This window comes from Marmota monax, unplaced genomic scaffold, assembly GCF_021218885.2.
Source record: "Marmota monax isolate L192 unplaced genomic scaffold, Marmota_monax_Labrador192_F-V1.1 WCK01_AAM20220418_F8-fsc00072, whole genome shotgun sequence".
NCBI classification, from domain to species: Eukaryota; Metazoa; Chordata; class Mammalia; order Rodentia; family Sciuridae; genus Marmota; species Marmota monax.
This window is the reverse complement of record NW_026692356.1, coordinates 939,526-960,666: the sequence shown is the minus strand read 5'-3', so window position 1 is coordinate 960,666 and position 21,141 is coordinate 939,526. Positions and strand designations below refer to the sequence as shown.

Here is a 21,141-nt window from a genome sequence, read left to right as displayed (position 1 = left end):
TAAAGCAGCCATCTAGACACTATGGAAACAAATGGATGTGTCTGTATTCCAATAAAACTTTAATTACAAAAACAGGCAGCAAGGCCAGATTTGGCCCACAGGCTATAGTTTGCTGACTGTTAGTCTGAGAACCAGCAGGTTAGAGCCATGTCAGAACTTATTAGAAATGCAGAATCTCAGATCCCACTCCAGATCTGCTGAATTAAAGTTTTCATTTGAACCAGATCCCCAGATGATTCCTTTCTACATCAAGGTTTGAGAGGCACTGATGTTCCACGGTGAGGCCGCCTCTCTCCTTCTTCTCAGATGCTCTACGGCAACTAGGGTCCCTGAACTTCTACCTTCACTTAACTTTCACTACCCTCCAGACTATTCTCCCAGAAGCATCCAAAGGGATCTTTTCAAAATGCAAATTGATTCCATCACTTGCCAACTGAAAACCATTCAGTGGCCTCTTAATTAGGGTTGTCAGACTCAGTGAAAACAAAACAAAAGATGCCTAGTTAAATCTGAATTTTAAATAATGAACAAAGGTTTAGTAAAAGATACCCCATGCATATTTAGCTTAAGTATGTCCCATGCAATATCTGGTACATACTTATACTAAAAAAATTTGTTATTGTTTACCTAAAATTCAGAGGTAGCTGGGTATTCTCTGTTTTTACTTGGCAACCCTATTCCCAGTGCTTCTGCAAATATGATCCAAATTCCTTACCGTAGCCTGTGTGATCTGGCCCTGACTCTCCACAGCACATCTTTGTGCATCACTGAACCCCTCCTCGCAGCACTGACTAAACTCCTTCCTGCCAAGACGTTGGACAATCTGTGGCTTCTCTCTGGTCTCTGTTTTCTTCCTGCCTTTCAGATCTCAGCCTAAATATCTTCTTCAATACTGGAGGCCTTCCCTAATTTGTTGTTTAAAATGAGTCCAGAATCTCACCCTCTATACTCTTCCCAGCCCTGGTTAATCTCTCTAGGTGGACACTGTTTTCATACAACCATTTCTGTTACAGGGGAGGTCTCCAGAACCAAAGTGACCACAGAGATCCACAGTGACCATTTCTTGTGATCCCAATGGAAAGACTTGAGTCACTCAGAGTAACAGGACAGAGTTTATTTAGTAAGAATGAGGATAAGGATGCTCAGGAGAGGCCCTGAGCAGACCATCTCTGTAGAGAACAGTATAGCTCTTACAGAATCTGGGCTTTCTACGGGATTTGGGTTCCTTTGTTCTTGCCTTAACCATGTGAAGGCTTATTACCCTTGGTATAGCCCTTAGCAAATTTTCTTTGTGAGGGTCACGATGACCTGGTCACAAGAAACAGTTGTGACATGGTTTTGAAACAGTAATTCCATTAAGGGCTTATAATTAACTATGGCTAAAAGACATACCAATTTTGACATACCAATTCTCAGTTTTCCTGATGCTTGTCCGCTTTGATAAAGTTTTCTGTTACCCCAGTCCTGTGACTTATGGACTCTCTTTGATGTACGTTTGATGTCCTCCCTATAAATTATCTGTCTTCATTATCCTCTCCTCCCACCCACTTATGACTTTCTACCTTATATTTCCACAATCTGTAGTATTTGCTTGGGGCTTTTATTTTCCTCTCTCCCCATTGGAAAGTCACCGTGAAGTGGACAGGCACCTTGTCTATCGTAGTCACCATCTTCTCTCCAGCATCTCGCAGGGCCAAGTCCAGAACAGTTTGGAATAAATATTTGGTGAATAATGAATGAATGATCCTCTCACACAAAAATTGAGAAGACGTTTTCAATTAATTTCAGGGAAAAGGACGTGGCAGGAGCAAATTATAAATTTTAGCCAAATTGGCAAGTTTACTTTTGGTAAGTGATGGAATCCAGTTTGTATTTTTAAAAGATCTCTGTGGCTGCTTCCTGGAGAATGGTTTGGAGGGTAGTGAAAGTTAAGGGAAGGTAGAAGTCAGGCCTTTCACTTGAACAGATAAAGGCATTCATGTGACCCGCCCGTTCAGCCATTCTTCAGCCAGCTCCTGAAAAGTTGTCCATTTAGAGTTGGAGAAAATTTTTAAAAAGAACTTGAGGAGGCCTTCTAGAATAGAAGAATAGAATCTTCCTATCATGAAGAATACATACTTGCTACAAAAAAATATCCAAAGGAAAAGGTGCTCAACAGTTATTAGGTCTTTGTTTTAAAGGAAAGTCTGAAACTTCCATAAATATCTGCACAGGATGGAAGGGTTGTTATAGGCCATCATCTCGCCTCCCCCTTCTCATGTGGTCCTCATACGATTTTTCAGTCAACAAACTTACATTGAAGTTACCTTTATGATTGTTATGACGCTGCCAGCAACTTGTACACATCTTCTCTCATTTAATTTTCAGCACCCAGAGAAAAGTTCCAATATTCTTTCCTTGGTTTTAAAGAAATCCAAAGAAGGAAGAATTCCTTGGGATTTCAATAGTCTTAGAGGAGAGTGTATTTTTTACTTGGGACCAGAAGGTCTGGAAAGAACGCAGAAGTGGGAGGAAAAGTGGAGTGGAATGGGGAAAGATGGAGAGCTAGACAGGAGAGGACTGGCGTGACTGCAGGAAATTAGAAACAAGGAAATGATAAGAAAACGATTGAAAATGTATGTTGGATTTGGTGTGTAGATACGTTGAGTTTGCTTAGAAAAGCAAAGAGACGTCACAAAGCACTTGAGCCGAGGTGACATCTTGGAGCTGTGTTTGAGAAGCCACGCGACAGAAGGGAAGAATGAAAGTCGAGAAGGGAGAGGAAGCTGTCCTCTGGCGGTGCTGGTCCTGGTGGCCTGAGCAGGTGCATTAGATGAGCACTGGGGTGAAAGAGGAGGAGGAGGAGCACCAAAAACAAAGTGAGATAGAAAGGATTTTTTTTTTTTACATGAAATTTGTTTCTGAAAGAACTTTGTAGAATGTGGGGAAACAACTCACCTGCATCATTTTGCCATGCTCACAGTTAGCTGAATCACCAGCCCCATAACTTTACTATGTCAATTCTGGAACTCTCTAAAGATAAAGGAGTTAAAATATTTAGATAAAGGAGTCTCTAGACAGCCCCCGAGTACTTTTCTCTCTCTCCCTCTTCTTTTCTTCTTTTCTCCTTTTGCTTTCAAGAGAAGCTGGCTGAGTCATGGTTCTAAATAGGTCATTGCTGTTGAATAGAGGGAGCCTTAACAATTCAGTTAAATGGCCTCTTCAGCTCACAATGTTAAAAGCATTTTACTTGGTGTGTTTTGAGCTGTCTGCACCACCGTGCTCTCTGGCTGATTTTTTTTTTTTTTCAAAGTTGATTTAATCCTGGCACTTCATAAAATGTGTGTATCCATTAAAGCAAGGTTTTATTCATGTTCAAGAGAAATCTCTGAAAGGGTGGAATAAAACCAAATGCATGGAAACAGACCCCTGTCTGGCAACGAGGAGACATAGATGTGCAGGTTGAGTGCAAGATTTCAGGAGACATGCTCCCCCCACACACACACCACCCCCAAAGGAGTTTCTCATCAAGTGCCAGAATGAAGCATCGGAACTTGCCAAAATCTCCCCCTTGGCTGCCTGAACTGTTTAAATCATTCCTTTTTATTGGATCTGACTAGGCTGAGAACAATAATGGAAATGCCCACTGACTGATGGTTCTGGCGATTTTGTGAATTATCACATAAAATGAAATGCTGGACTACATTCCTATCTCCGTGGGGTTTATAGTTACTCTCCTACTCATGCTCAGCATCGCCTGTACAGCTCACCTTCAAGACTCCATGGCCTTCTGAAAAGAATGACCACATCCGCAAAACTGCATTGCTATAGATTAGACAGTGTGGTTTACTAATCTTTTTGTTTTAAAAAATTAAAAATAGGAATTACTTGTTTAAGAAAATCATTTAGATTTTTCTAATTCTCTCCTCTTGCGTTCTTATTCTCTAGGGAACTCAATGTGACTAGCCTTGATCAGACTCATGTAATAGCAAAGAAAGAACACACTCTAGAGAGTCCCCACAGGATTTTGCCTACAGCCCCCAGGCTGAAGATTTTACTGGCTTTCTGGGAGGAAATGAGCTAGGTGTGATGAGATGACTAAGACAGTAACTGGCAAACATCTCAGATTCAGTGATCAGAGTTATCAGATTGGAAGTGTTTCCAAAGCACAATGTGTTCAGAAAAAAATTCCCGAGGTTGCCCACTCAAAAAATGGGTATTTTAAAAAACTGCTTAGTCCAAAATTAAAAGCTGTAGACATTAACTATAGTTTGATTAAGGTAGAATTTGAGATCCATTAAGGAAATATGGAAGCAATCTGACAAAAGTAGAATGAACTAGACAAAGTAAAAGAAATGTGAGCAAAATTGTTAATTGATTTCACAGGCAGTTCTTGAGCAACTACCATATGCCAGTCTCCATGTATTGGTCCCTGGGCTCTTGGATCTCTTCTTGGTACATTAAAATGTAAAGACATTAGGTCCTTTAGACACTGGTGAAAATTTTTTGTAAGTTAGAATAGTTAAATCTTCTCTACTCTTGGACCTTCATGTGACATCATCCCATGGGGGAAAGCAGAAGGGCAAGAGTAAAAAAGAAAAAGGGGCTTTAGAAAGTGATATAATATATAAAATATATGTACAATTATAAAAAAAAACAATTTAAACTTTCTAGAATACATAAAAAAATGCATAAATTTTGAAAACTTGCTTTCATAATAACCCAGTCTCAGAACACTTAACCCCCTCCTGCAAAAATGACAAAAATCCATTCTTGAGGGCAGAGCACTCATGACCTAATCACCTTTTATTAGGCCCTAACTTCTAACATCCTTGCACTGGAGATTGTTTCCTGCACAAGCACTGAGGGGACACATTGAAACCATAGCAAGATTTGATGCATGGTCTTAGATTGAACAAATTAGTCACAAAGGCCATTTTAAGAACAAGTAGAAAATTTGAATATATAATTGGCTTTATATGATATCAAAGAATTATTTTTGTTAGATTAATAATACTGTAGATATAGACATGCATAATAGAAAATGTCATAACTTTAATTAATTTTAAAATAATACCTAAACATTTTTCATTCATTAAACAGTTAAATATACATCAAAAATTTGGAAAATCTTAGGGCTAGGGGATAGCTGAATGGTAGAGTGCTTGTCTAGCTTGCATGAGACCCTGAGCTCTAGTCCCAACATCACAAATACATACATAAAAATTAGAAAATCTGTATATTTTCTGTTTTCAAAATTTATGCAATTTTATTTGTATTCTAGAAAGTATAAATTGTTTTTTATAAGGGTATAAATATAATATATAAATACATATATTCTATATATTATATCACTTTCTATAATTTAAAAATGAATATTTATTTATACTTAAACCCTTTTTTAAGAACAGCAACCTAAGAATTTAAAAAATTATACATTTATACACACATGCGCACACACACACAAAACTTTTGTGGGATGGGTACGAGGGATTGAAGCTGGGGCACTCTATCACTGAGCTACATCCCCAGCCTTGTTTATTTTTTATTTCAAGACAGGGTTTTGCCAAGTTGCTGAGGTTAGCCTCAAACTTGTAATGTAATTGGCTTTAAAAGATATCAAAGAATTATTTTTGTTAGATTAATAATACTGTAGATATAGATATGCATAATAGAAAATGTCATAACTTTAATTTTAAAATAATACCTAAACATTTTTCATTCATTGAACAGTTAAAATACATCAAAAATTGTATTTTTGTCTCAGCCTCCCAAGTAGCTGAGATTACAGGATGTGCCACTATGCCCAAACAAAACATATTTTTAAATATATTGGGCTGAGGGCATAGCTCGAAGTGGTAGAGAGCTTGCTTGCCTAGAATGCTTGAGGCCCTGGGTTCAATCCACAATACTGCAAATATATATATTTCGTATAATATATACTTATATATTTATAATGTATGGGTGTATGGGTGTTAGAAATGCTAAAGTAGCAGCCAGAAAAACAGCTAAAAGAGATAAAAGTGACTGCCTATTGGAAGCAAAATTGGGTGTGAGGAGAGGTGATATGGGAGGGGGGTGTTTTTCTTTAAAACCTTTCAATCCCCCACCTTCAGGGGATAGGGCCTTGCCTGTGCTAGGCCAGAGATCTGTCTCTAAGCTACATCCCCAGATCTTTTTTTTTAATTTTATTTTAAGACCAGGTCTCACTAAGTTGCTCAGGCTGGACTTGTACTGGGGATATTCCTGCATCAGCCTTCCGAGTAGCTGAGAGGCATGCTCCACCACATAATCTCAAAATGTGTTTGAGTAATTTTGACAAAATATCTCAGGATTGGTACACATCCAAGTCCCACTTCCAACCACCGCTATTTCCTAAAAATTGTGGCTAATCTTTTCAAAGATGACTCTTCTGTTTTGCAATATTCTGTACTGTAAGAAAAAAAAAATCAGATCCAATTATTTTTAATACACTCTACTCAATTAGACAAGAATGCACGCTAACATATTTTAGAAAGATTTTTCTTCATAAAATGAAAAGAAAAAGATTGTGAACCAGGAAATTAGCCAAACATTCTTCCTGGTTGGTTAGTAGACTTGGTTAATAAGCCTCAGATGAAAAATACTCATTCCAACTAACTACTGTGGAGTAATGGTTTTAAGTTCATAGCAAATCATGTTCAAAATGCCAAGGGACTCCTCTATCCATATGACTCTTGGAGTAGGGAATATGAAGGCTTGAACCACTTCAAAATAGACAATATAATCTTGCATCTTAATGATAATTTAAATGTTAATAGATTTAATTAATACAAATATCATGGCTGACAGAAAAACACTTTCAGAAGGATATTTCTATGGAAGAATATGTTTGACACGTGGTACAGATTTAGCAGAGTTGTTGGGTGGGTGGTTAACATTTTTATTAATTAAATCTTTTGCAATAGAAAGAACAAAGGTATCTACTGTGTAAAATTTGATCCAGTTTCTAAAATATTACATAAATCAAATAAATGAAAGGTAACCTAAAGAAAGAAAAAAATCCTGTTACTTTGAGAGAATATTCTCAACACAGTTAATTGGAATAGCGTATTAATAGTCATATTTTAATTTGTTGGGACAACATTAACATGTTACTACTAATTCAATTAATTGGTTGATTTTAACTCATTAATAAGCTGTAATCAGTTATTATTATTTCATTCAACAATGATGATTGAATATCTATATGCTGGCATTATGGCAAAGTCTGGTAATACAATCGTACCCAGGACAAACATGATCCCTACCATGTGGAGTCTAGTGGGGAAGACAGATATCAAACAAGAAATTAAAAAGAAACATAATCAGTATTCTCTGGGGGAGAGGTAGAGGACTGCCTTATAAGCGTGTAGCAAAGGCTCTAATCATCTCACTAAGAATCTGTACCACAGCCCTAACAGCTTCCTCTAGCCACCCCTTTCATCAGGGTTAAAAATCCCAGGGTAAATACTAAGTCCCTGGGGATTTGGGTGGCATCATATTCTAAAACAGGGTTGTCACAGCCAATATGGGATCCATCTACCAGCCACTGTTTCCATCAGTGATTCAGTTTATGTTGACTTATTTTCCAGAGAAACCTTAGTAAGCTTTGCAGACCAAAGAAATGCTGAGTGGAGACATGTAGCAGAATTTTTGAAGTGGGATCACTTTATAGATGGCTCTTCAGACAGATATTAGGGTCTAAGATGATCCTGCTCCTAACCTGAATATACATACAAAAATTGTAACCCCAAGTAATTCAAGAGGGATTGTTAAACTAATTCTGAAGTACCTACCTTACCTCCAATCTTTTAAATTCGATAGTGGGGGGAGAACCAACTAAGCAAGCTGAGATTCTCGCTAAACCAAGCTTGTGTTTATCTCATGAGCCAGGTTGTCATCATATTCTAAAATATGGATTTTGTTTATTTCAGAATGTCCTCATTGTTGAGGTAAGCTGCCTTTTCTTTTTCCGTGTTTGGGAGTTGCATGGATCCAAGGGTGAGTTTTAAAATGTACGACTTGTTATCAAATTGGCCAAGGATTTATGGAGTCCTCACTGTGTGCGGTGGTTCTCCAAATTTATCAAATCGGAGCCAACTGTGATCACTAGCTTCAAATAATTTCTAGAATCAAAGCTCTGCAATAATAGCTGTGTGGTACTTTATCCTGTTTTATATCCAATTTCATGCATGACTAAATTGGTTCTTATACCTATTTGTGAATCAGACAGTTGTAGAGAAGAGTAAATTAGCACTCAGAATCAAATTTATTTAACAGTAAAATTAAGGTTAGAACTCTCTTTACCCTTAATTCAGGATTCTGGCTTATGTCCTCTAATGATTCCCATCAATTTTCAAGTACTTGGAGCCTCAAAATCGTAAATAAAACCAATTAAAAATGGTAATCGAAGGGAAAACTATGACCTTTTAAATTAGTCTTTTTCTGTTAAAAATAAAAGGGGAAAAAAAAAGTGAGTCTCTGGTAGCAGTGGACTAATACAGCAAATGGCCATGTTTCCTTCAGGAGCACGCCTGCCTTATCAGTTGGCAAAAATTCAGGGGAGCTGTTCTTGGGCTTTTGTTCCACAATTGCCTGCCTGTGCCTTCTGGATCCGCAGTTCTGGCTCCACACAACCCATGGAGTGGACCCTCCAGCCAAACGCATTGCCCACCCCTGGCTAAATTCAGACCTGTTATATAGATAATCAGCTCCTGACAGCTGATTTCTGTCCCAAGGACAATAAATTGCTGCAGCCCATTCTACTCTAATTGTGCAGCAGCAGCTCATCAGCAGAGATGAGCCTGGGCTCACTGCAACCTCAGACCCTCAAAACTCACAGGCTGTCACCAGCTGCTACCCAGACACATCTCACTTCCCAGCCAGAGAATCCCCTAGTGAGTCGGGAAGACAAGGAGGGGGTGGCTTATCCATTCAGTGTATTCAGATGTACATCCCATATCCATGAAAATTCATGTGTCATGTATTGTGTTACATAACCTCAGGGCCAAATTTAGTCCTTGAATGTGCATGCATGAGTCCCAGTGTACTCAATGAGGAGAAGCTGCACATGGTCTCAAAAGGCCAAATTTAGCCCTTCAACACAGTTCAAGGATGCAAGGAAGTATTCACCAGTATGTGCCCCAAAACTCAGCTTCCAGAAAGAAGTAACTAAGAAAACAGAACCAACTCTGCTTCCTTGATTCCAGTCAGATAGTATTTGTCCTTATGATGCACTGTTAACAAGGAAAAATCTCTCCAGGTGAGAAAGCTATTATGCTGCTCAAATGCACTTTACCAAACTTGTCTGTCCTTTTGCTAAGGATGTTGTTGGAACTGGGAGGACCATGAAAGCCCTGCTCACCAGCATAAAGAAATACAAGCCCAACATGATTAAGGTAGCCAGGTGAGTAAGACATTCACAGCATGCTGATTTCTCTTCTTCCAAACAAGCCCAGGAGGGATCCTCACACAGGATGGCTATTCCCCAAAAGTGTTTCTAGTCCTAATCACTGGCCCTTCATCCCAGAGCGTTATGATTTGATCATACTGAAAAATAGCCCATTTGATTGCTACCCTGAGAGAGGAAAGAGGAAATGATGTGCTTTGCTGTGTTTCTGAGCCCCTCTTGACTGTGCCTCCATAAGCCATTTCCAGGAGCGGCTGGATAAGCCCCCATGCAATTGCTGGGCTCTCTTCCTTTTATCCTGAACCATTGATGTAGTGCCACAGCAGCAAGGGCAGGAATAAATAAAAGGGTTGTGATGATGCTTCACAGGCTCAAGGGAAAAAATACATACTTCAATGATGTTTAATTCTATCTGCAATTCACTGTTGAAATCACTGAAGCAATTTTTTGTTTTGTTTTGTTTTAATGACAGTTTGTTGGTAAAGAGAACACCTAGAAGTGATGGCTTTAGACCTGACTGTAAGTGGTTTTTGGTTTGGGGGATTTTTTGGTATATTTTTGTTTTGTTTTGTTTTGTTTTGGTGGAAGTGCTTTGTTTTGTGCTTAATAGTTATTGATTTCCCATTTTCTGGCAGTCTAAAGTGGAAGATATTGTAGGACTGATAATCCCACAAATTTCTTGTCTTCTCTACCTTACAGAGATTAGGACCCTTTCAAATGGAAGGTATTAAATTTCATTTGCATCTTTCACAGGAATTTCAGGGCATTGGATATTGTTGTTTTGGGTTTATGCAGCGCCTTAACTTCAAAGAACTCAGCTGATCAGTTTCAGGGGAGAGGAACAGTTATGGAGCTGGGCTATTTCAGACACTGGCTGCTATACCTATCAGTCACAGAGGCACGGAAAGAGTTTAGAAGGATCCTCATACCACCTTCAGAAACTATTAACAGACAATGCACAATGGTGACCTTCAGCTAGTCTGAATTTTAGCACACAGAAGGCGGAATGTACGACCTCTCCCCACCACCAAAGAGAAAAAGCAGAGCAGATAACCTCTAGGTAACATCTTCATCCTTTCAGACGTGTATTCTACAGGGCTTTCCTCATCGAGGCCACTTTCCCCTCCCCACATGTTAGGACCATAAACAAGCAGCCAGATTATTTATTATTCTAACACTAGAGGCAACTTTTTTTTTCACTTGCATAAGGAAGAATTCAGCTTGATTTTTATAACTTACATTTGTTCTGAAGTCCCTGGATAATTTGGCTACAATTCTCATCAGCAAGCTGAACAAACATTAGAGACAGGCACCGTATGGATGGGTCATGTACCAGTGATTCTTTATTCTAAAAACAAGTCTCATTCCTCTGCTAGATGTACTGACTCTAGACCTTGTCAGTTCTGCACAGACAGATTCAATCACATGTTCCTATTGGTTCCTGGCTTCAGAAATCTAATCTGTATGTCCTAAGTTACCAAACAGAAATTTTATAAGGAAATCATATAAGATTTAGGTAAGATTTGAAATGAAGTTGAAAAACATTCATTTCAGACATACTCAATTAATTCCAAATTTATTGTCTGTGTCACTTATAACAACAACATACATAAAGTAATGACACCTAATACTTGAAAAAGGTGGTGGTGTGCCAGATACTGTTCAGGGAGCTACACAGATAATTTGTGTCATTCTTACAACAGCCCTCTAAAGGCAGCTGCTATTGTTATACCCATTTAACAGGTGACAAAATGGAACACAGTGATGTTAAATAGCTCGACAAGGCCATAGCCACACTGTAGGGCCAAGATTGAACCCAGACAATCTGTTTTCCGTAATGGCAATTGCAGATTTAAGTGTAGGAGCTGCACTCCTTTGCCATTGAGTGATGGGGCACTTTGATTCCTGACTGTCCTCCTATCCATCCTCTTCCTTTTGTTCCATGACATGTTAGGGTTCAGCCATCTAAACTGGCTTTGTGCTCTGATTTTCCCAGTCTGAGCGGCCACGCCTATTGTAGGGGCTGCATTGCTCCCTGTGAAGTCATTGTTATTGTTACCCACAGGGTTTCCTGGGATCTGCTCACATTTTTTCAGTCAGCTCAGAATCTCTGTTTCTTCTTTCTTTCTGGATTGCTGAGGCTTTGCACTTTTTGTTCCTTTCTCGTGGACTCTTTCTTACTTGCGCAATGTAACCTCTGACATCTTTTCTTCTGCTCTTTATTTTTCTCCTCTTTATTCTTCTTAAGAAACTCTGCAATTTGGAGGAATTAGACAGGGTCCCTGACAGTGGTCTCACAATTCATTCCCCTAGAAAACCCACCTCTGGCACATTCTGTAAATAGGAGCCAGTTGGGGTCTGCACATGAGAGTGTCTTTGGTCATAGAGATGGAAATGGTGGGGCATAATCAGCAGGAAGATAACTCTGTGCTGTAAGCCCATCAGCAGTACCAAAGGACAGTTTCATAAAAGTACGCAAGCACATTTCTCCTCTGTTACACTGTAATCATCAAACTTATAAGATTCTAAAACACTGAAAAAGTTTGAAAAATCATTAGACCTAGGCACATTTATTCTCTCAGGTGTGGACCTCTGAAGAAGGAGAGCTCTTGTCTGTTTCTTAAGGGACCCCTTCAATTAAAAAAATATCACCTTCCTTTCAGTAAAGTCTTCTTTTACTCACCGTAGGTACCTTGTGCTGCATTTAAATCCATTTCCTCTTATTCCACCCTCATTAGAGATAAAGAGCTAATTAGTAACCTCTGCATTGTGGACTCAAAGACCAGCATTAAAATAAACCTGAGCATTCTCTTCCTCAAGCTGAACGATCCCATTTCTTTTCATCTTGTCCCCCAGGTTTTACTCCCCAGCCCAGGACACTGATTCTGTAGGAATATTGCTTCTCAGTTGCTGAGATCTGCGTACCTGTTCATGTTTGTAATGCTATGATACTTTCTGTTTGAACTGCCCTTAATGCTTTTCAGAGAATTTCCTTTGGTATTATGTCATTACATACTGCCTGCACGTGAACAATAGGGCCTCATGACTAACTCACACACACTCCTTATCTTCTGAGCCTCTTGAGCCCTTCCTCAACTCTGTGCACTGGGAGTCCAGTCATGTATGTTTGCTTATTTGCCTTGTTTCTGCAAGTAGTCATTCCGGTCAAGGTCCCTATTGGGCTTGTCGTGTGCATTGCTCACCATGAGTCTTTCTTATTTCCATCCAAATGCAAAGTCTTCACTGTTTTAAGTGCCAAAAACAGCATATGGTGACATTAGACTTAACGTACTCTGAATTATGCTTTTTTTTTTCTCTCTCTCTCTCTTTCTTTCTGCTAAGATGCTGGATTTGAGATTCCAAACTTATTTGTGGTGGGATATGCCTTAGATTACAATGAATACTTCAGAGATCTGAATGTAAGTCTTGCATGTTAACCCTAATTCCCCTTTTCATAAGAATTTAACAGTGACATCAATTTAACAAATCTTTTAAATAGTAATACTAATAACCATTATTCAGTGGGTCTCTTCTGTGTCTGGATATATTGGGCAATTTTCATCTGTACTCCCAATTAATTCCTACCACCACCCTGTAAGATTGGGATTAGGATGATGGAAGCAAATGATGATTATCTCTATTTTGTACTAAAGAAATAGGAAGCAAAAAGCACAATTATGGCTCCACATTGATTTTTCTTCAGAGTTATTGACCATGTCCAATCAATCATAATGATAGCTAATATTCTCTAAAGTGGTTCATGTCAGTACTTGAAGTCTAACAGGTTCCAATTACAGTGGCATCCAGCTTGTTACCATTCCCCCTTTTGGGATTCAACATACAGACACCAACCCCCAGTGTGGGCCGAGCTGTGTGACCCTGATCAATCCTGAATGATGTCGAAGTAGACATTTTACCAAAAGTGGAGCAATCAGCATCTTACTCCTGGAAATTAGAAACTTAAATCAAAAGTCACAGAGACCTAGAGTCTTTGGACATAAGCCACTATAATATCAGCCCCAGAGAGCACCCACAAGCAGCATGGGCCAGTCTCCGACACCCTTGTTCCTGCCTTTCACCTGTTTTATTGCTCAGCTCTTTCTTTGATTGTATTGGCATCCTACCAATAACCGTCCCCCCATTTTTTTGCCTACATTAGCCCTACTCCATTTCTGTTATTTGCAATAAAAATATTCCTTACACATGTCTTGTTACCCAAAAATGGTTGATTAGGAATCCATGATATGGGGCTGGGGATATAGCTCAGTTGGTAGAGTGCTTGCCTCACATGCACAAGGTTCTGGGTTCAATCCCCAGCACCACAAAAGAAAAAAGAAAAAAAAAATCCATAGTTTATTTCCACTGTTATTTCTTTGGTTACCCAAGTAGCTATAATTTTACTAGTAGAAGATTTCTGTTTCCACCAGGGATAAATATGCTGGACTCTTAGTGTTTCTAGTTTTGGGGACCTGGGAAACCAAATTCAAAATAGGGTTAAGAACTAAAACAACAAAGAAGTCAGACAGAGCAGCACACACCTGTAATCCCAGCAACTCAGGAGACTGAGGCAGGAGGAGGATCACACATTTGAAGCCAGCCTCATAATTTAGCAAGAGCCTGTCTCTGGCACCTGGGGTTGAGGCTCAGTGGTAGAGCACTTGCCTTGCACATGTGAGGCACTGGGTTTGATCCTCAGCACCATAAAATTAAATAAGTAAAATAAGGGTTTTGTGTCCATCTACAACCAAAAAGAAAAAGAACCTCTCTCTGTATAAAACATAAAATGGACTGGGATGTGGCTCAATGGTAAAGTATCTCAGGTTCACTCTCCAATACCAAATAATAATAAAACAACAAAAAAACCTTTTACCAAGCATTTAAATGGGTATCTTTAGATTTTTCGCACATCCAAATACACACATACGTGTTTAAATGAGCAAAAACCAATACAAGGTAGCATTCTATTATTGCTACATCATATTTTCTGTGCCTTGTATTTTGTTAAGAAACTGATACATGTAAATCCCTTATTGTTTCAGCACATCTGCGTGATCAATGAACACGGTAAAGAAAAATATCGAGTCTGAAGAAGCAAATTCTTACCATCGACTTCCCAGATAACATCATTCTTACTACTATACTACACTCAGGAAGCCAGCCTGTAAAATCTGTCTCCCCAGGGGCGACTTCACGCAACAGGATGTAAAAGAAAAAAAAACGTTTTAAGTGAAAGCTTTCTTTTCTGAGATATAAAGAGTACTAAAGGTTCTTAAGGAAAAGAAAGCAGTGCTTTTATTTGACTTGTTCCAAATTCAACACTCCACCTTATGACTCATAAGTTCTCTCCACCTTCACACTCCTGAGTTACACCTTCTTTTGTTTTGATAATCATTATGTTTGACTACCATTCCCAGGAATACCCCCACTTAGTTACTCATATATTTTTCACCTAACTTTTTTTAATACCTTCATTTTGTAATATTTTATGCTATTAACTGGGAAACCTTTTAAAGTAAGTCCTGAGCTGACATACTAGGAATGCAGCTAGATTCCCATGCTAAAAAAGGGAGGGAAAGGATAACTTAGTATAAATTCCTGTTTGCGCCTCTCTGACAGGACATCATTATCTGCTGTGACAAAGCCTTTCAGAAAAGCAGGGTACGATGAATCTTAATGATGTTATGAAATGAGCCTTTGCTTAGTGCTCTTGATCGGAGCTTCCGGTATGTGATGACAGTGTGTCGTGTATGCATGGATGTACTCAACTGTGTTTAATACTCTGAATTTTAATTAGAAAAGACACAATGGCAGCAAGGCCCTGGTTCCTACCCTGTACCCTTTCATTCACGTGGGACCTGAGCAAATGGCAGAATTGAGTAGGGAGTGTTTTCAATGCATGAAACTAAGCAAGTATAAATTTTTCCTGTTATTTGCATCAAAGGCCAAGACACTATTAAGTATTGTCTGAAACATGAACACAGAGATTGAATTATTTCCTTAAGTGTCCTTATAAGACCAATGGCACAATCCGAGGTGCTACGGGAAACAAGCTTACCTACAAAAGATTTTTTTTTAACCAAATAAACACTTTATTATTATTATTATCACTGCTGTCTGAGACATTTTCTAATTTATGGGAATTTTAATTCGAAATAAATTTGAATGCCAATAGAGCTGTTTTTCCTTACTTCCTAAAAGAAGTAAATGCAAAAAATAAATAAGCAGCCTTTGTTTGGTTCTGAACCAAATGTGATGTATTGTTATTAGGTTCCAGCTTCCTTTAAACTAATAAAACAAATAAGAAAACTTGTTATGTTTTATAACTGCTAACTGTTTTTTCTTCCACCTTCATATTTTCTATGTACTTTTAGCTATTAAAATATGTATGAGCCAGTAGCTTCAATACACCACTGCAGATACTATCCTGTGGCTATTTTTGTTCACCTGGTTTAAATCCAATGTATGCACTACTAATATAAGCAAATGATTGAGCCAGGCTAGATTTGATAAGCCTCCCCTTGCCCTGGGCTCATTTGTAAGAACAAGGAATTTTAGTTGTAAAGGATTTTTCTGCATATCTTCATTTCAGTCCAAGAAGAAAACAAACCACACCCAGATATCTCAAGAGAGGGAATCAGCAAAGGGAATTCCTCTCTAGTTTTGCTCCATAGAAGGATCGGTACCCAAGTTACAGATTAATAATTGTGTATAGCTAGCCAATTTCTTGAAATATCAGAATTAATATTCTAAACATAATTTTAGACCATGCCACATTTTATTGGAAGACCTAGAAAAATCCAGACACGCATATGATCTTAAATACAAATCATCTATACATTATAGAGTACAAAAATATTTTCTTAAAAATCTTGAATTTTACCAGATACGGTGGCACACACCTGTAATTCCAGTGACTTGAGAAGGCTGAGACAGGAAGGATCACAAGTTCAAGGCCAGTCTTGGCAATTTAGGTAGTCCCTTTCTCAAAAATAAAAAGGGATGGGGATATAACTTAGGGATAAAGTACCTCTGGGTTCAATCTGCAGTACCAAAAAAAAAAAAATCAAAAAAATATATGTACACACACATTGAATTCAATGTATATGAGTACACTTATTAATCTAGTGTTCCAAAGCATTTAGCTTTGAAATAACTAACTAGCCCTTTGTTTTTTATTTCTGTTTTCTTTAGCCTTTTTCTGTCCATAAAACCATTTTCCTCTGCTTGCCCCATAGGATACTTATTCAGTTTTATGGAATGAAATATTGATTGATTTTAGAATCACAAAGCCAATTAAGATCTTTAAACTAAAATTGGTTGTAATTTTTGCCTTTTTACAAGACACAAATTACTAAAATTAGGAATGAGAGAGTTGGCATTACTACAGGTTATACAGATACTAATTGGATAATAAGAATATGATTAACAATTTTATGCCTATAAATTTGATAACTTAGATGAAATAGACTTATCTTGAAAGGCTTAAACTCCCAAAGCACAATCAAAAAGAAACATAAAACCCCAAACAGCTCAGTAGGTATTAAAGAAATTTTAATTTAATTCTAGAGAAAACCTTTATGTCTAGAGAATTTTTCTGATAAATTCTACCAAGCATTAAAGAGAAAATAATATCAATTATACACAAACTCTTCTGGAAAAATTTTCAAGGAAGGAATGCTCTTCATTCTATGAGGTCAATATTATCTTGACAAAATAAAAACCAGACAAAATATTATAAGGAAAGCAAATTATAGATGAAAATTCCTCATGAACATAGATGCAAAATTTTCTCAACAAAGCATCAGTAAGTTCAATCAATAATGTATAAAAAGAATAGCATCATGATCCAAGTAGGATTTATCCTAAGATTATAAGATTGATTTAACATTCAAAAATCAATATAATCCATCATTAATAAGCTAAAAAAGGAAAACCTTATGATCATTTAAACAGATATAAAAAATAACTTTGCCAAAATTAACATCAATACCTGATTAAATCTTTCAGTAAATTAGGAAAAGACTGTCATCAACCTGATAAATGATATCTCTAAATGTTTGTTGATTGAAATGGAGCTAATAAAGTTATTTTGTTCTGTTGACCTAATTTGACTTTCTAGAGTACCAGCATTAGTTCCAGGAATAACAAATTTTAAAATGCAGAGGATAAGAGAGAGCAGAAAATTGCAAAGAAGAAAGTAAAATGTGGGCCCTAAAAAAAAAGAATAAAGGAACTTGACAGGAGATCTAAGGCTAAGGTAGAGATTTAGGCAATTGGGGTTCAGTTGAAATGCTAGGAGGAATAGGGCCTCACCTCCATTCTTTTTTTTTTTTAATTGTATTTTAGTTATAGATAGACATAATGTCTTTATTTATTTATTTTTATGTGGTGCTGAGGACTGAACCCGGTGCCTCACCCGTTGTAAGGCAAACATTCTACCACTGAGCTACAGCCCCAGTCCCTGTACCTTCATTCTTGAGAATCAATTCCAACGTTCCTGATCTCCCTCGAAAGGGGAAGCCAAACTTGGATTTATTTCACTATAAACAGGATATTTTTCTCAATTCTCTGGTCAGACACTAAAGCAGGAGGATCACAAGTTCAAAGCCAGCCCAGCAACTTTGGGAGGCCCTGAGCAACTTAGTGAGACTCTATTTCAAAATTTAAAAAAATACAAAGGGCTGGGGATGTGGCTCGGTGATTAAGCACCCCTGGATTCAATCCTGGTACTATTACTAATAATAATAATAGGGGTCTGGGGTATAGCTCAGTAGTAGAGCACTTGTCTGGCATGTGCAGGGCCCTTCCTGGCTTTCATCCTCAGCGCTGAAAAAAAAAAAAATTCCTCTAAAATGTGCCTTGGGGTTCAGAGAAGGAGCGCAAGGACAGAAGTCATGGTTTCACTTTCATGTCCTTTCAATTATGTTAAGCTAGTAAAACTTTCGTGAGCAAGGGTCAAAGGCGATTTTTCCTGGTATTTAAAATATATATGCTGATGAACTTCTCTTTGTACATATATATTGATAGAGTTATCCTTCGGATTATCAAAAACAAAATGTCTCTCAAGACATTTTAGATTTATTGTCCCTAACGTAGTTCTGGTTTTTATTGCATACTGTATATGTAATCACTATTCAATTACATAGCATCTAGTTTCAATATCTTCAAGTCTATGGCTTAAATAGCATTCTGAATACTTGAATTCTGTTGTTTGCAAAAATCTACATTTCCCCATTTAATAACATTGTTTATCACACATACCACAAAGTGCTTTATGCTTTAATTAACAGAGCTGCTAAACTTTGCTCAACTGTAGTTGCACCCTATGACTCATAAGCTTTTTCTTTTTTCTTTTAAAAATTTGGTTCAACAACATCTGGAAGCTTATATAAGGAGAGATGGTATTCTTTACAATCAGTGATTTTTTCGGGACAACATGTTTCTGCAATTGGCAAGCTTTCATTTTTCTCTGAGTTGTTGCTCTTTTCATGTAGTCTAACATTGGCAACTTAAATTTTCCCTAAAGATTAACACATGCAAGGACTTGGTCAAATACTGTAAACTTTTGCAATGATTGATTCCTAAATCTCTTCTATTAATTTATTCTGAGTTGGTCCGACCTTGAAAAACGAAAACTAGAAATAATTGGGAAGGAGTTAGAAGAAACAAAAATATCAGTGTTACATACTTTACGTGCAAGATATTTCTTTTAGAGGAACTTACATCATGAAATTTTTGTGGTCTCTTTGATAATCACTAAAAAGAAGATAATGATCGGATTTTGCAAAATGTATCTCTAGATTCTATCAACTGTTTTTTTTTTCCTACCTAGATGTTTTTTCACATCCTTTCTGACTCAGAGTCTTTCAAACAGAGATAAATTGCACATGATATGTGCACTACTGTATGGTCTCAAAACGTGTCCCTTGAAATTCTAATGTTCTTGCTTTTGTGTCTTACTATGCTTTGATTTGGAAGTAGGGAAGTAAGCCTGCTATCCAAAAAGGGGAATTACATACTCTTAGAGATCTTTTAAAAATATCCCACTGTTGTTTCTTCAGGTAGAAAAGTAGCTCAAGTATTCTCCATGTGTCTGCATTTCCCTTTTGCTGGGGAAAAAAAAATACTTTAGGAAATAACAAATACACTGTGATCAGACTGAGCTAACAAAGAGACAAATAATTGGTCCTTGATACTTAAAATGATGAAAATTCATTTTAGCAAAAAAGTGTTCACATCCCATACAGGATGATCATCAATCATTAATACTGATTATAAATAAGGTATTCAACAAAAGATGTTTTATGCTTATCTCTACCTGGGAGTATTTTAGCCTCCTACAAAGTGTATGGGTCACTTAATATCCAGTGGTCTAAAGTGTTTTAATAAATGTAATATTTCTACATCCTCATTCAATCTTTTTTTCCATCATGTTTCATTAAAGACTAAATTGTTTTGACAAGTCCAAAAGGAAAGCAGTTTGGGTTTAAAATAATTCATCTTGTTTTGAAGGGAAACTAGTCCATACGCTTGAGATGCTTCCAGCAAAAATTCTTTGAGGTCTCGGCATAGTTTCAAGCACTGGTAATTTTTCAAAGCGTTACCAGTGTCTGTCCTCCCTCATATCCATCCCTAAGTGAGACATTAAATACCTAGGTCTTATCTGGGCAACACAGTATCCCAGTTTAAGAAATTACTATTTGTGGCCAACAATTATATTAAAAAATATTCAACATCGTTAGTAATTAGGGAAATGCAAATCGAAACTACACTGAGATTTCATCTCACACCAGTTAGAATGGCAGTTATCAAGAATACAAATAATAATAAATGCTGGAGAGGATGTGGAGAAAAAGGAACACTTTTACACTGTTGGTGAGATGGTATATTTGTAAAACCACTACAGAAATCAGTATGTAGGTTCCTCAACAGACTAGGCATGGAACCACCATATGACCCACGTATACCATTCCTCAGTATTTCTCCTAAAGAATTAAAGTCATCATACTCCAGTAATATATGCATACACATGTTTATAGTAGCACCATTCACAATAGCCAACCTATAGTACCAGCCTAGATGTTCATCAATAGATGCATGGATAAAGAAAACATGGCACATGTGAGCAATGGAGTTTTATTCAACCATAAAGAAAAATGAAAATATGTCATTTGCAGGAAAATGAATGGAACTAGAGACCAACATATTAAGCTCAATAAGTCAAACTCAGAAGGTCAAGTGTATGTTTTCTCTCATATGTGGAAGCTAGAGAGGAAAGAGGAAAAGAAAGTTGGGTGTCGATCTCATGCAAGTCAAAGGGAGATCAGTAGGGGAAAGGGAACCAGGGGTGAGAGGCAGGGAGGGAGGGGAGAAGTGCTGGGAAGTGATATTGGCCAAATTATATTCCTGTATTGTGTGCATGTACAGATGTGTGACAACAGATCCCATAATTGTGTACAATTCTAATGCACCAATAAAAAATGTGGGGAAAAAAGAAACTACTATTTGTAAGAAATTACTATTCCCTTGTATTTCTTTGTTAAGAGGAGCAACTATTCACAGTAGCCGAGAGGGGGAAATGACTCAATTGTCCATTGAGGGATAAGTGAATAAACAAAATGTGGCATACAGAATACAAAATATTATTCAGCCTTTAAAAAGGAAGGAATTCCTGTCACATAAATGAACATGAATAACCCTGAAGACACCATGCTAAGAGAAATAAGCCTGTC

General features: G+C 37.5%; 2 protein-coding genes across 4 annotated transcripts in view; one reads left to right on the top strand and one right to left on the bottom strand.

The window, feature by feature from the left end:
* Prtfdc1 (phosphoribosyl transferase domain containing 1) overlaps positions 1-15,831 on the top strand; it is an 87,428-nt gene extending 71,597 nt beyond the window's left edge. For 2 of the 3 annotated variants that reach the window (XM_046442262.2, XM_046442263.2), the window contains exons 5-9: positions 7,935-7,952; positions 9,324-9,406; positions 9,882-9,928; positions 12,752-12,828; positions 14,449-15,831. In XM_046442262.2, the coding sequence (XP_046298218.1) occupies positions 7,935-7,952; positions 9,324-9,406; positions 9,882-9,928; positions 12,752-12,828; positions 14,449-14,496 (273 nt within the window). In that variant the 3' untranslated portion in view covers positions 14,497-15,831. The remainder of the gene's footprint in view (positions 1-7,934; positions 7,953-9,323; positions 9,407-9,881; positions 9,929-12,751; positions 12,829-14,448) is intronic. The other variant, XM_046442264.2, reaches the window with a different exon arrangement.
* Positions 1-21,141, bottom strand: part of Thnsl1 (threonine synthase like 1) — a 187,790-nt gene that overhangs the window by 135,967 nt on the left and 30,682 nt on the right. The gene's annotated exons all lie outside the window — the stretch shown is intronic.